Source organism: Canis lupus, chromosome 14 (assembly GCF_003254725.2).
Source record: "Canis lupus dingo isolate Sandy chromosome 14, ASM325472v2, whole genome shotgun sequence".
Classification (NCBI taxonomy): Eukaryota; Metazoa; Chordata; class Mammalia; order Carnivora; family Canidae; genus Canis; species Canis lupus.
This window is the reverse complement of record NC_064256.1, coordinates 43031855-43045515: the sequence shown is the minus strand read 5'-3', so window position 1 is coordinate 43045515 and position 13661 is coordinate 43031855. Positions and strand designations below refer to the sequence as shown.

Sequence of the window (13661 nt, the reverse complement as noted above, 5' to 3'; positions counted from 1 at the left end):
TGATATCCACAGGTTACAACTTCAGATTTATATTCTTTTGCATTTTTAATATTTTATTTTTATTAATTTGAGAGAGAGAGAGAGAGAGAGCACAAGTGGGGAGGTGGGGAAGTGGAGAAAGAGGGAGAGGGAGAAGCAGACCCCCTGCAGAGTACAGGGACCCTGACATGGGGCTCAATCCCAGGACTCCAGAGATTGTGACCAGAGTCAAAGGCAGACACTTAAACGACTGAGCCACTCAGGCACCCCAGATTTATATTCTTTTAAGTCGGTTGTTCTCTTTGTACCTTTTTTGTTGGTCCAGTCTGAGGGAGACCATTTGCTTGGTGGTCAGGGGCTGCAAACACGCATTTAAAATCTTTGAGAGAATATAATACACCAGGGAGATTATTATGATTACGATAAGCAAGATAATTCCCAATGTTTGCAGGATACGTTGAAGCTATGGTCTCCAGTCCAGTCAAAATCAAATATATCAAAGACCCCATGGATGGAGTCATTTTTTTTAAGGCAAATGGCTTGTTTTGTGATTTGATGTAACTGAGTTTCAACTTTCCCAGAAGGGCTAATCCAGGTGTAGCAGGCGATATTGGCTACAGCAGGCACCTCCTTGCTCAGCTGAAAGATGGTCAAGGGCTATTCTGTGATCGTGAACAACCTTGGCCAGAGAGTCTAAGGATCTTTGTTGGGCAGTTCTTGCTTTAGTGGCGATTCAGCAGAAATTTGAAGAATTGGGATCCCTGGGTGGCGCAGCGGTTTGGCGCCTGCCTTTGGCCCAGGGCGCGATCCTGGAGACCCGGGATCGAATCCCACATCGGGCTCCCGGTGCATGGAGCCTGCTTCTCCCTCTGCCTGTGTCTCTGCCTCTCTCTCTCTCACTGTGTGCCTATCATAAATAAAAAAAAAAAAAAAAAAAAAAAAAAAAAAAAAAAAAAAAAAGAAATTTGAAGAATTAAGAAGCTCCTGATCGTAGCTTCATTTATATTTATCCCTGGGAGTAGGGATCTGCCAAAAGGGGAGTCCTGAATCAAGAAAGCCTCCTGGTAGTTCCCTTCTAACTCACAATGTAAAATCACAAGAGCTGACCAACGATAAAAGATTTCCTCCTCGCCTGAAATAAAAGGTTGCTCTCAAGTCCAGAGTTGCCCCCTCAGCATGGCCTGGGAGGTAGTAAAGATAAGGCTGTTATCTCTCCAACCTAGTGCCTGAGTGAAGAGAAGGAAGAGAGGAGAACAGGTGTCACGTTCATGCCAGGGTAAAGTCTTATCCGGTGCATGAGCAGAAGCAGTCTACCTTGGTGGCGGCTGTTTCTCTCCCTGGTCAGTACTGCTAGGTCTCCAGCATCAGTACAGGGACCAGGGCTCCGGCAGAGCCTTCTTCAGCCATGTGACGGGTACTCAAGGCTCAGTACCTTCTACTTGTGCATCAGTGTCACTGGTCAGGTCCTGAGAGCTTTCTCTGGTGATGTTGCCCGAATAGCTGATCGCTTCCAGGCTCTAGACTGTGACCAACAGGACTCTTTGTTTTTGTTTTTAAATTTATTTATTCATGAGAGAGGCAGAGACACAAATTTTTTTTTTTTTTTTAATTTCCCACAGGGAGGGCAAAGTGTTGTGGGAGGGTGAGGCTCATGCAATAACCAGACTATTGGTGACTGGTACCAAGAGCAGGTGTTCAAAGGGTCCAGAGCAGGGAGGTCAGAGGCCTCTGGGGAAAACAAAACAGCCTTTTCAGGATTAGGGACTTGATCAGTCAGACATTAGTGGGGAAACTTCTATAAAGTTGCAAAAAGAGTCTTTCAGCAGTGTCTATATAATTTGAGTCATCTTGAATGCACTGTGATGGGTACAGGAAGGCCAAAACCAAAAACAGAGTTTGTCAAGGAGCAAGGAAGAACGAAGTGTCCATCCAACTTTAATTTCTCTGGTTCTGGAGCAGATCTTTGCCATATTTTAAGGACGCCAGGATGGCAAAAGTCTGGCAATGAGAGGCCATTTTCTGCGGAAGGAGAAGGAGAATGGAGTAGTTAGTACACGTCTTTATAGATTCTGTTGTCTTGCACCAAAGTCACCTTGACCACACATTCAAATTTCTTTCCAGCGATTTCTTTTCTGAAAACTTACTAGAACTTTCTCTTTTTTACATTTAGATTTTGTCCTTTCTTTTCCATCTAAGGTGTATTTCTCTTTTTCCTATTTTTTCTTACCAAAAAAACACACAACCTTCTTTCCTTTCATACAGAGTTGTTTCTCTTATTATTTCCAGTAACCTTAATTATATTTATTAGAATTTTTTTTTAAGTTTTATTTATTGGAGGCAGCCCAGGTGGCTCAGTGGTTTAGCGCTGCCTTCGGCCCAGGGTGTGACCCTGGAGTCCCATGATCGAGTCCCGCGTCGGGCTCCCTGCATGGAGCCTGCTTCTCCCTCTGCCTGTGTTTCTCATGAATAAATAAATAAAATCTTAAAATAAAAGTTTTATTTATTTAAGTAATCTCTACACCCAACATGGGTCTCCAGCTCATGACTCTGAGATTAAGAGTCACATGCTCTTGTGACTGAGCCAGCCCGGTGCCCCTTTATTAGAATTCTTAACTCTTAAAACCCTAATTTTCAGTGAAAGCTAGTAAGTAAGCAACTGTGAACTGTTATGCCAGCATTCTTTAGATTTTTAGACTTATAAGTATGTTTCACAATTTCTAGAAGTAGATGCCTTTTTTCAGTTTCCCAAAGTAGCACTAAGATATCTAAATTTTTAGTTTCCTTGTAATAAGTAGTCAAATGCAGATAAACCTATGCTTGATAATTGTTTTATGTATTTTAAGAGAAGAAGTTTCCTTAAATCTGGAGAAAACAAACATTTTTAAAAAGTCAGTGATATTTTATTTTTTTAAAATATTTTTATTTATTTATTCATGAGATACACAGAGAGAGGGAGAGAGAGGCAGAGACACAGGCAGAGGGAGAAGCAGGCTCCATGCAGGGAGCCCGACGTGGGACTCCATCCCGGCTCTCCAGGGTCAGGCCCTGGGCTGAAGGCAGGCGCTAAACCGCTTAGCCACCCAGGGATCCCCCAAAAGTCAGTGATATTTTATTTTATTTTATTTTATTTTATTTATTTTATTTTATTTTATTTTATTTATTTTTTTAAGTCAGTGATATTTTAAATGAAAAGTTATAAAAATTATCCTCTTTAGTTCATTTAATCACATGTTTTTTCTTGTTCTGCTTGAATTGAGTTCTTCTATGAGTTCTGGAAATTCTTACCCAGTTTAGTTTTATGAGCTGAAGGTTATCAGAAACCTGTATTGAGAGGTCTTTCTGAGTCTCATTTAAGACAAAATACATTTGCAGGAAGCTTCTGTAAAAGCATCTGAGTGTGAAAAGTATAACTGTAAATGACAGAAGTCTTAAAAATGGCCATTTGGTTAAAGATATGATCAGAGTTTATTATGATGCAAGTGGCAAGGATGTTTGGTTATTTCTGTGACATATAATGCTTTAAGATAATAACATACCAGGACTTATCAGATTGTTTGGAGTTTCATATAATCTTTAGAACACTTATTTTGATAACCAACATCTGTATAAATTTTGGTAGCACTTATTTGACAGTGCTGTCCATATGATTAAACACAATAACAAACAAGCCTAATTAATTACTCACAAAATCTCTGAAATGTGCAAGGAGCCCTCTGGAAAATTTCAATTAAGATTGTGGTCGGAACGACTTCATTTTAGAATTTGATTTTGGGAAGTTATGTCAAAAAATATAAAAGGTTTGGACATTTGGTTAAGTAGGAACACGAATCATTACAAAACAATAGTTAATTATCCATTTAACCAAAGTGACAATAAAAGATTATAAAGGCCAATAGAAGGTTACATAGTTGTAAGCAAAATTTAGCCCTTTTAATATTAAGACTCAGTTTTATTTAAGTAATCAAAGGCCTGGCAAACATAGGAAATTATTTTGGCAAAACACAGAATCCTTGTTTTCTAGGCACGTAACTTTAAAGGTAAAGAAAAACTTTTGCTTATAATTTCTTACTAAGAGCAGACCAAGAAAATTTTGTCCTTTTAACACAGAGAAAATAATTCTAATTTTGTGCCAGTGTACTTTTGATAATAAAACTCATTTACTTAAATTTACCGTTACCCAGTACTGGCCACACAGAAAACTTCTTTCCAAAGATTTCTTTTCCATAAACCTTCTGCAACTTTTTTTATTACATTCAGATTTTGCCCTAAGTTTTCAGCCTCACTTCAGGACCAATTTATTTCTTTTTCCACTACAAAGAATGTGCTTTTATTCCTATTTTTTCTTATCAAAAACACATATCTTACTTGTCCTGTATATATAGATTTGTCTCTCTTATTTTCAGTAGCCTTAATTACATTTATTAGAATTCTTAACTCTTAGAAACCTTAATTTCTAGTGAAAAGTACGTAGTTTACAACTGCTTACTGTTATATCAGAATTCTTTAGATTGGCAAATTAAAAAAATTACTTTTAATTTCTCTTACTTTTTTGAAGTAAGCTCTATGCCTAATGTGGGACTTGAACTCATGACCCTGAGAGATCAAGAATCGCATGGTCCACTGACTGAGCTAGGCAGGCACCCCTAGAATAACAAATTTATGAATACATTTTGTAATTTAGAAACATGTTTCTTCATAGTACAATAGCACAAAACAGGTTTTGCTAACAGACTCAAATTTGTCTTATACAGAGAAACTAAAGGTGAAAGTAGTTAACCTTTATTAATACTTAATCTTGTATTAATTTTTCTTATTTGGCAATGATCTAGATACTCAATGAATTGAACTACCCATTTAATTTAGCAAAACTTCAAAGTTTTTGGGTTACTACTCAAAAGATTTTGGAAGCTACTTAGAAAGTTTACCTAGAAACCTCTTAATCTTTACGTCTATTTAATGTTCTGGAAACTATCAGGGCAGTATTTTCTATATAGGCCTGAATATTAGCTCTGCCTGAATATAGATTTAAGGAGAGAATAAGTGAGTGCTTCCTTGTTCTATTTAAAATAAAATGCCAGCAGCCCCAGTGGCTCAGCAGTTTAGTGCCATCTTCAGCCCAGGGGTGTGATCCTGGAGTCCTGGGATAGAGTCCCACATCGAGCTCCCTGCATGGAGCCTGCTTCTCCCTCTGCCTGTGTCTCTGCCTCTGTCTCTCTCTCTCGTGAATAAATAAATAAAATCTTAAAAATATAAAAAAAAATAAAATGCTTGATTCCTCTGGGGGGAAAATTTTTTTTACCTTTTTTTCTCTTTAAGTACAGGGCAATTTTGTTCCAATATCCTGACCTTGGTAATATGCATAAGTATTTTGAGCGGAACAGGTGAGGTTTGGAGATTGGTAAAGATAGGTGGGTTTTTACTTATTTTTAGAGTTTCATTTCTAGTTTTATAGAGATTTGTAAGACAAAGACAGTTGTTTTTAATTTCCCCCATAAAACTAGATTCCAGGCTGAATGTAAGGGACTGGCATACCTTTTTTTTTTTGTTTTGTTTTTTTTAAGATTTTATTTATTCATGAGAGACACAGAGAAAGAGGCAGAGACATAGGCAGAGGGAGAAGCAGACTTCCCACAGGGAGCCCGATGTGGGTCTCCATCGCAGGATCCCAGGTTCACCACCTGAGCTGAAGGCAGACACTCAGCCACTGAGCTACCCAGGTGCCTGACTGGCCAACCTTTTAACTAAATTTGCTTCTCTGTATCACTAAAATGGGAATCAAAAGATTTATGCTTTTGTACAGTCTGTATAAAGCATTTTAACAAAAGCCTTCTTCACGGTTACACAGTTCAGCCTTGGCTTCTCTTAGCCTCTCAACATAGCCTTCTGATCATTTGTAGGAGGGCCTAGGAGAAATTGTATTGGTCATCTCTTTCCTCTGTGAAGGGGGGTTGTGAATAGTCAAATCTTTTAAATGTTTCTCTAAGCTTGATAGAATCTTCTGAAACTAGAGGAAAAAGGGCTTTGTAAAAGATCTGTGGACGTGAATTTTTTTGGTGGGGGGATGGGGTCCACCTGCAAACATTAGCATATAAAAATGTCTGAGGCTGATGGGTCAATTCCAGTAAACCATGCCCTTCTGTTTGTCCCAGGTGCTTCTGTGAAATTCACCTTCTGGCTTTTAGGATTTATAAGAGTAGCCTGTGTACTTTGAATCTAGAGGTTGGGCTGGATTTTAAGAAGGGGATATAGACATTTATCTGTCTTAAGTTGAATTTTTGTCCTTTTATCTTGTCCAGGGAATCCCTAAGACTAGCCATTATATACTAAAAAGACAATTGAGAGCTCTTTATAGATGATTTTCTGCTTTCAAACAGCCAGTTAAAGGACCTAGTGTCTGGCCATTGACAAATAGGATCTTACCGATTTCAATAGTGATTCAAACCCAACAGCTTAAACAAAGACCCAAGAGGCATCCCTAGAGAAAGCACAGATGATGCAGCTCCCATGATCCAACAGCTTACTCCCAAGAAGAGTCTGAGAAAGCAAACACCTTTGTTTTACAGGCCATAAGAACGAGGTGGTGTTACGGTGCCTCTGGTCTCCCATGAGTGTGAGATGCCTCTAGTCACAGACCTGCTAATTAATCTGTGACATCAGGCAGGTGCTAATGGGATGAGATTTTTCCAGCACTAAGGAGCAACGAAGGTTGAAGCAACAAAGGCCCCTTATGGGCTGGGATCTTTTTGTAAGAAACTTTCCTTAGAGCTGGCATGGCTGGACAGAGAGTGCTGCTTGTAACTGTGCATCTTGCATCCCCGGTCTATTGGACTGACCACCAAGACGCACCCTAGTAAGTATGCCCTCCCGACTGACAGAGACCAGAGAAAATATTCTCACTGTTCACAAGGCCAAGCTCTTAGGACACAGAACAAAAGGAAAAATCTCTTATATTCACATTAACAACCCTGCCTAAGCCTTGGGTCTCTGGGTACCAGATCAATACCTAGAAGGGATATGCCTTGAGGTTGGGGACTGTGTGGTATTTTACTGTCTACCTTGCTGCATGGACATTTTCTTGAGGCCAGCAGGGGACCGAGTATCAATCTAAGCCATTCCATGGCCAAATTATCCTAACGGGAGGTCTTTGAGTTTAATGATAAGCACTCTAACAGCTTCTAAGTGCTGACCCGTGACCACCAATTTTGTAGCTTGGGCTTCCAAGATGTTTCTTCAGTAACATCCTTTAGCTCGTGTTCATGTTAACCCACAGCAAAGTTTGTCTAAACGGACACTGGTCTGAGGAGAACCGTGATCTCACCAGTCTGTGAGGCCGGCTACACAGCAGGCTTATAGGGCCGAAGCCTACTTTCGGTCCTGTGGGAAGTCCTTTCTGTGACACTCAACACAATAGACAACAGTGACCATCTCTGGGAGGGAATGATCAGTAACCAAAGAGTACGCTACCAAATTTTCACCAACAGTCGCTAAGCCCAAGGAACCAGTTCTATAGTATTTTCTCCTGCTAACCTAAGTTAGAGAAAGAAAGATTCTTACCCCTCTCATTCCACCAGACCCTGCAGAGAAGCCAGGAGGCTGATGTCATCAGAAATCGTCCCTTCTGCTGGCTGGATGGCAGATGTCCCAGGGTCTCTATGTTGCAGCAGAACGGAGATTAGTATCCTGCCCACTGTGCCAACCAAAGGGAAGGAAAAATTCTTCCCCTACCCTTCAAGGTCTTCCAGCTGGACTGAGAATTAAATTTATATAAAACAGATTAACCAGAGGAATAAACCCAAGTTTTATTACGTGTGCACAAGCGGGCCAATAATGAAATTGAGAGCTAAAGAAATGACCAAGGTGGGTAGTTTTTATACTTTTTAGATAGAGACCAGAAATAAATTCATGAGGAATTGATAGGACCAAGAAAATGGAACTTTGGGAGCTCCAATTAGTAAGAAGTTCTAGGCAGAATTTGGGGTGTGATATTAAATCTGTAAAAAATTAACAAAGGTGGTTTTTATATGGCTTTCTTGGCTCTAAACTTCCTAGCTTTGGTGATAAGAAGGTCTCTACCTCTCTCGTAGAGGGAGGGTGACTTTCACCTGGCGAATTATTCCCTGCTTTCTGAGTATCCTTATACAGGTTGCCTCTTAGATACGTTTTATTTAAAATAATCAATATGCCACAGTGGCCCATTTTGGAGCAGCCTGCCCTTGGCCCCTACAAAAGCAACTGACTAGAGCTCTTCTACAAATTGATTTTAGTAATATCATCCAGAAACACGATCTCACGTTTATGACATACATACAGACACACAGAGGCAAAGACCCTGTAGTTACTAGTATCTGTGGAGAAGAGGTTTTAAGATTTGTATTTGTCCGTGGAATCAAGCTTATGGAGGCCGTGCTAGAATTTGGTCACAACAGCCCTTTTAAAGCAGTCTGTACTTTCAAAAGGCCTCTTTTTTTCCTTTTTTCTCTCAGGTAACTGTGGGCTGTGTTTACATTTCAAAGACATGATAGATGTAGAACTTCAAGGGACAGGGAAAGAATGTAAGTTCTTGGAAGAAGGACTTGGGTTTTCCCAAGACCAATCATTTACGAGTCTTTTGAGATACATAAGGGAAGTTTTGGAATAGGTAAAGGAATAGGTGAATTTTGAATTGTGCCTGGAGCGAACTTTTACTTTGAAAAAAAAAAAAAAAAAGGCAGATAAGGACAGTTGCCCTCAATTTCTCAAGGAATTGGGCTCTAACTTGAATGACATCATAGGTCGACCGGCCTACCCCAAATACATTATCCTTCATCCATTTCTTTCCCTCTGGGTACATATTTTAATTTCAGATATTTCTGGCAGTCCTGAATAACAACTCCCCTTGGTGTTAAGCTGGGTTCCCAAAGAGGGTGCAAAGGATATTACCTTCCCGAAATCCAGAGTCACTCCCAGAAGACAGTCAAAAGAAAGAACCAATCACCTGCCGGTGCCAGGCAGGCAGAGAGCCAGGCCTGGTTGCACAAAACCAGATGAGGAAGAAAGAGGGTGACGGCTGCCCCTGGGAGGAAGGGGATCAGGGAACAAGGGGTTTGGGTTCGGGAAGGTAAGGGTGATGGATGGTTTGCTTTTCCCTCTGCACTGGGCCCTGTGGCACATCCAGGAGAAGTGATTCTGCACAGCATTTTCACCCTCCGCTGCCAGTCCTTCCAGGGTCCCCTGTGGGAGCTCTGCTCTCTACCGGAGTTTCCTCTTGGCTGTCTAAGGGAATAATGTAGCAGTTCACCAAAAAAATCCTCTGGTTTCGTTAACTCTGAGAAGGGTCCATATGGGGGGTCGCCTGTAAGGTGAATCTGGTTTCTGGTGGCATTTTTTGGGGGGTGGGAGGGAAGACAAAGCAGACAGAGGATTAGCAGAATGAGAGGACAGAGGGGAGTTACTGGAGCCTCTTTTTTTTTTTTTTAATGGTTTTATTTATTTATTTTTTAACTTTTATTTATTTATGATAGGCACACAGTGAGAGAGAGAGAGAGAGGCAGAGACACAGGCAGAGGGAGAAGCAAGCTGCAGGCACCGGGAGCCTGACGTGGGATTCGATCCTGGGTCTCCAGGATCGCGCCCTGGGCCAAAGGCAGGCGCCAAACCGCTGCGCCACCCAGGGATCCCTGGAGCCTCGTTTTAGGGACCTCTTACACCTTTCATTTTCTTTAGCCTTTTGCTAAATACTTTTAATTAATCTTTTAATGAAAAGATTTTGGAATTTTGAAAACTTCTGGAGCTTCTGCTGGCCAATGTAAACTGGTATCCCGCTCGGTTGATTTTGGGAACCCAGGCTTTCAAATGCACTTCTTCAACGACCATTTATCTAATGGGAACGTCCCCCATTGTGGCCATTGTACTTCTAGGTTGTTTTTAGCAAACTTTTGCCATTTCTGTAGATACAGCTTCTGGCACCATAGAGTTTACACATAAAATGAGCAGGTGTGCCGGGAGGTGGCACGTTTGACACTTCAGAATTTAAGGATCCCATTAGCTAACAAGCCTTTGTTTACACAACACAAGACCCTTAAACGTGCGCACCTGCACACCTTGACCCAGCGGGGCTGTCACCACGGGGCCTTAACCTGCGACTGGCCCAGAGAGGGCAGTGCACAGCCTGGGCTGGCCCAGTGCTCCCCACGGTGGGACTGCCCACTGCAAATGGGGAAGGGACGAGAACAGCAAAGCCCAGTAAGTGGGGACTGTGCATGGGAGCTGGGAAGGGAGGGATCCCAGCGTGGACTGGCCCAGGGCTCAGGCTTGGCGCTCCGTGAGAGCCCCTCATCTACACCACCCTGTTGACCCATTAGGTGAGCAGCGAGGGGGCAGCAAGGAGGGCACAAACCCGGAGGACTCAGAACATTAAAAAAAAGGGAATTGACTGGCCAGGAATGCATTGTGTAGGCAAGGTTGCCCTCCTGAGGGGCGCAGAATGGGTCTCTCAGGAAATTTCCTGGTCCTGTGGCCTGGCTAAAGGTGGTATTCCTGGGGACGTGGAACTGCAGTTAGATGAGGTATTAAGTCCCAGCTTCCTGAGATGGGGCCTTAACCTGGGGCCTGTGGGTGGTTTCTTTAAAAAAAAAAAAAAAAAAAAACAGTGGTCACTTGTCCCCAGAGCTGAGCAACTTTATTGGCTGAATGACCAAGTGTCTGAGTGCCAGATACTGTGCTAGCACCATCTAGTGGTGACCGAAATGGACCTGCCCTCAGAGGTTCACTACCTAGTGACAGGCACAGGAAAGAAAAAATCATTCATGATGCCCTAAGGAGAAAGCTAAGAAGGGAACCTAATACAGATGACGGTTCAGGGAACTTCTCCCTAAGGAAGTGGTATTGAAGCTAAGCCTTGAAGACTGAATAGGGGTTAGTCTGCTGAGGTGAGGGGAAACTGTTCTAGGTAGAGGGAACAGCATATGCAGAGGCTCCGAGGCAGGACAGAGGAGCACGGTATCCTTGAAGAATAGCGAGATGTTGATGTGCCCTGGGGCTCAGACAGTATGGAAGAAGAGGCAACAGGGGGCAGAGGAGATGAGGCACAACAGAACATAAGACATTTGTGGGTCATGCCACATATACTGGTCTTTATCCCAAAACCAATGGAAAGTCATGGAGGGGTTTGAAGCAGAGTATGACCAGATTTGCATTATAAAAAGAGCACTCAGGCAGCCTGGGTGGTTCAGTGGTTTAGCGCCACCTTCAGCCCAGGGCCTGACCCTGGAGACCCAGGATCGAGTCCCACATTGGGCTCCCTATATGGAGCCTGCTTCTCCCTCTGCCTGTGTGTCTGCCTCCCTCTCTTTCTCTCTCTCTGTCTCATGAATAAATAAATAAAAAAATCTTAAAAAAAAAAATATATATATAGCACTCTAGGTCCTCCAGGAAAATGGATTGGAATGGGCCAGAAGAGTGCAAGTAAAGGGACCAGTCAGGAGGACACTGCAGACATCTAGAGAAGAGGTGATGGCACTCAGACCACCATGATGGTGGTGAGGATAGGGACAGTTCCAGGGAGGCATTCTGGGGATGTTTAAAGAGAGAACTCCGTGACAGAATGTGAAGATGGGGAGGAAGGAGTCAAGGCTGATCCTCAGGTCACTAACTTGCACAGCTGGATGAAGAGGGGTCCGACTCACTGAGTGAGGGGCCCTAGGCAGGTATGGCCACCTTGAGGTGCCTGCAAGGCATCCAGATGAAGATGCTGAGGTAGGTGGAGCCACACAGGAGAGGTCTGGGCTGCAAGTCCAATGATGTAGGGATGAGGTCGCCTGGGGGACCAATCGCTGGGGAGCCTGGAGGAAATCCAGTATGTAGAAGCTACATGCAGGAGAACATGGGAGAGGAGACGGAGATGGAGTGGCAGACAGAGGAGAAAACCAGAGAGCGTAATACCAAACCAAGCGAGTGTGGGGTTTCAAGGAGGCAGAGGGCAGGACAGCCAAATGCCTGTGAAGGACACATCGGTTCTGAGAGATGTCATTAAGTTCAGGGTCACAGAGGCTAATTGGTGACCTTAGTGAGAGCCAGTTCAGAGAGTGACGATAGCTGGGAAGGAGTAATGTTATCAAACAAGTGTCTGAGCAGAGCACGTTCCTTCACTTCGGGGCCACGTGAAGAATCGGAGTCTGTTAGGAACACACACTGGCAAGGCTCCCTACGAGTTCTTAACATTTTACCTGTGTTCTTTTTTCTCCGACAGCCTAAATGGAAACTTGATAAAGCCAGAAGAGGCCAAAGTCTTTGAAGATGAGAAGAGGATTGTCTGCTTCTGAGAGGCCACTTCTATGTGGGGGGTCCGGGAGAGCCCACTGCCTCGATGACCCAGATGAGCCTCCCTGTGTAGCTGTTACAATTTTACAGGGCAGGAGTGTGCCTGGAGAGCCGTTTTAGTTACTGTAAATACACTATGAAGAGACATAAGGCACATCCAGGGTTATTTTTATCGGACATTAGAGGACGACTGAGCTCAAACACGGCCCTCAGGTCCAGGGCAGTGAGTTGGTCATGCTGCCTTCATGGAAGAGGACATGGTTTAGAGTTAGTGCCAAGCTTCTTGGAGAAAAGGTGCTCAACGAACAAGTGTTTTACCTGGAAATTCTCTTCCTCCTCAGGTCTTCCCCATACGTTGACCATCTGCCCACATCACAGCTGCGGATACTGAGGAATGTGCAGAGTCGGGATTTGATATGTCCACCGTTTTGCCAAAACAAGGGCTCTTCGTAGGCTTTTGTTTTACTCCTGGAGTCTCAGGGTCTGTTGATAGAGATCACGGGGTACCCCCTAAGCAGGCTTAAGAGATAGGGTGATGTCCTCATCATGCTGAGTTTCTGCTCAGGAAGGCTGATAAGGGCGGGCCTGAGGAAGAACCGTGCCCATCTTCCAAAAGGCAGAGGCCTGGCTTGCCTTTGTTGGCCCTGGTGTCTAAACAGAAGCTTCTCTCCCTATCTCTTGCCCTCGTGAGGAAGAGTCTCTTCCCTGCCCCGGAGTAGTAGTGAGGATGACCCAAGTGGACTTAGGCTGCGGTTGCGAGAACCCAGCCAGCAGAGCATGTTACAGCGACCATCATGGCAGTCATGTGCTGGATGTTAAATGGAGGAGGGGCAGTGATATTACCAGATAACTCGTTTCTTTTGCCAATTCATTTAATAAAATACTGAAAATATTATTTCTAATTGCCCTAGTCTAAGATTTTTATTTTTATTATTTTTAAAAGTATTTTTATTTATTCATGAGAGACACACACAGAGAGAGAGAGAGGCAGAGACACAGGCAGAGGGAGAAGCAGGCTCCCTGTGGGGAGCCCGATGTGGGACTTGATCTTAGGACCCCGGGATCATGACCTGAGCCAAAGGCAGACGCTCAACCACGGAGCCACCAGGCGTCCCTTATTATTTTTAAAAGATTTTACTTACTTGAGAATGAGCAAGCGAGCACGAGCAGGGGGGAGGGGCAGAGGGAGAGGGAGAGGGAGAAGGAGAAGCAGGCTCCCCTTTGGGGCTCAATCCCCTGAGCCAAATGGGTTTTACTTACTTGAGAATGAGCAAGCGAGCACGAGCAGGGGGGAGGGGCAGAGGGAGAGGGAGAGGGAGAAGGAGAAGCAGGCTCCCCTTTGGGGCTCAATCCCCTGAGCCAAATGGGCCACCCTAGCGCCCCTC

The 13661-nt window shown here is 43.5% G+C and overlaps 1 protein-coding gene across 9 annotated transcripts in view; it reads left to right on the top strand.

Moving 5' to 3' along the window:
* NOD1 (nucleotide binding oligomerization domain containing 1) overlaps positions 1 to 13178 on the top strand; it is a 62935-nt gene extending 49757 nt beyond the window's left edge. For 7 of the 9 annotated variants that reach the window (XM_035698348.2, XM_035698349.2, XM_025464514.3 and 4 more), the window contains one exon: positions 12206 to 13178. In XM_035698348.2, coding sequence (XP_035554241.2) covers positions 12206 to 12278 — 73 coding nt within the window. In that variant the 3' untranslated portion in view covers positions 12279 to 13178. Of the gene's footprint in view, positions 1 to 6542; positions 6830 to 7550; positions 7837 to 12205 lie in introns of all 9 variants that reach the window. The other 2 variants (XR_004804550.2, XR_003143118.3) reach the window with 2 other exon arrangements.
* Positions 13179 to 13661: the final 483 nt, after the last annotated feature.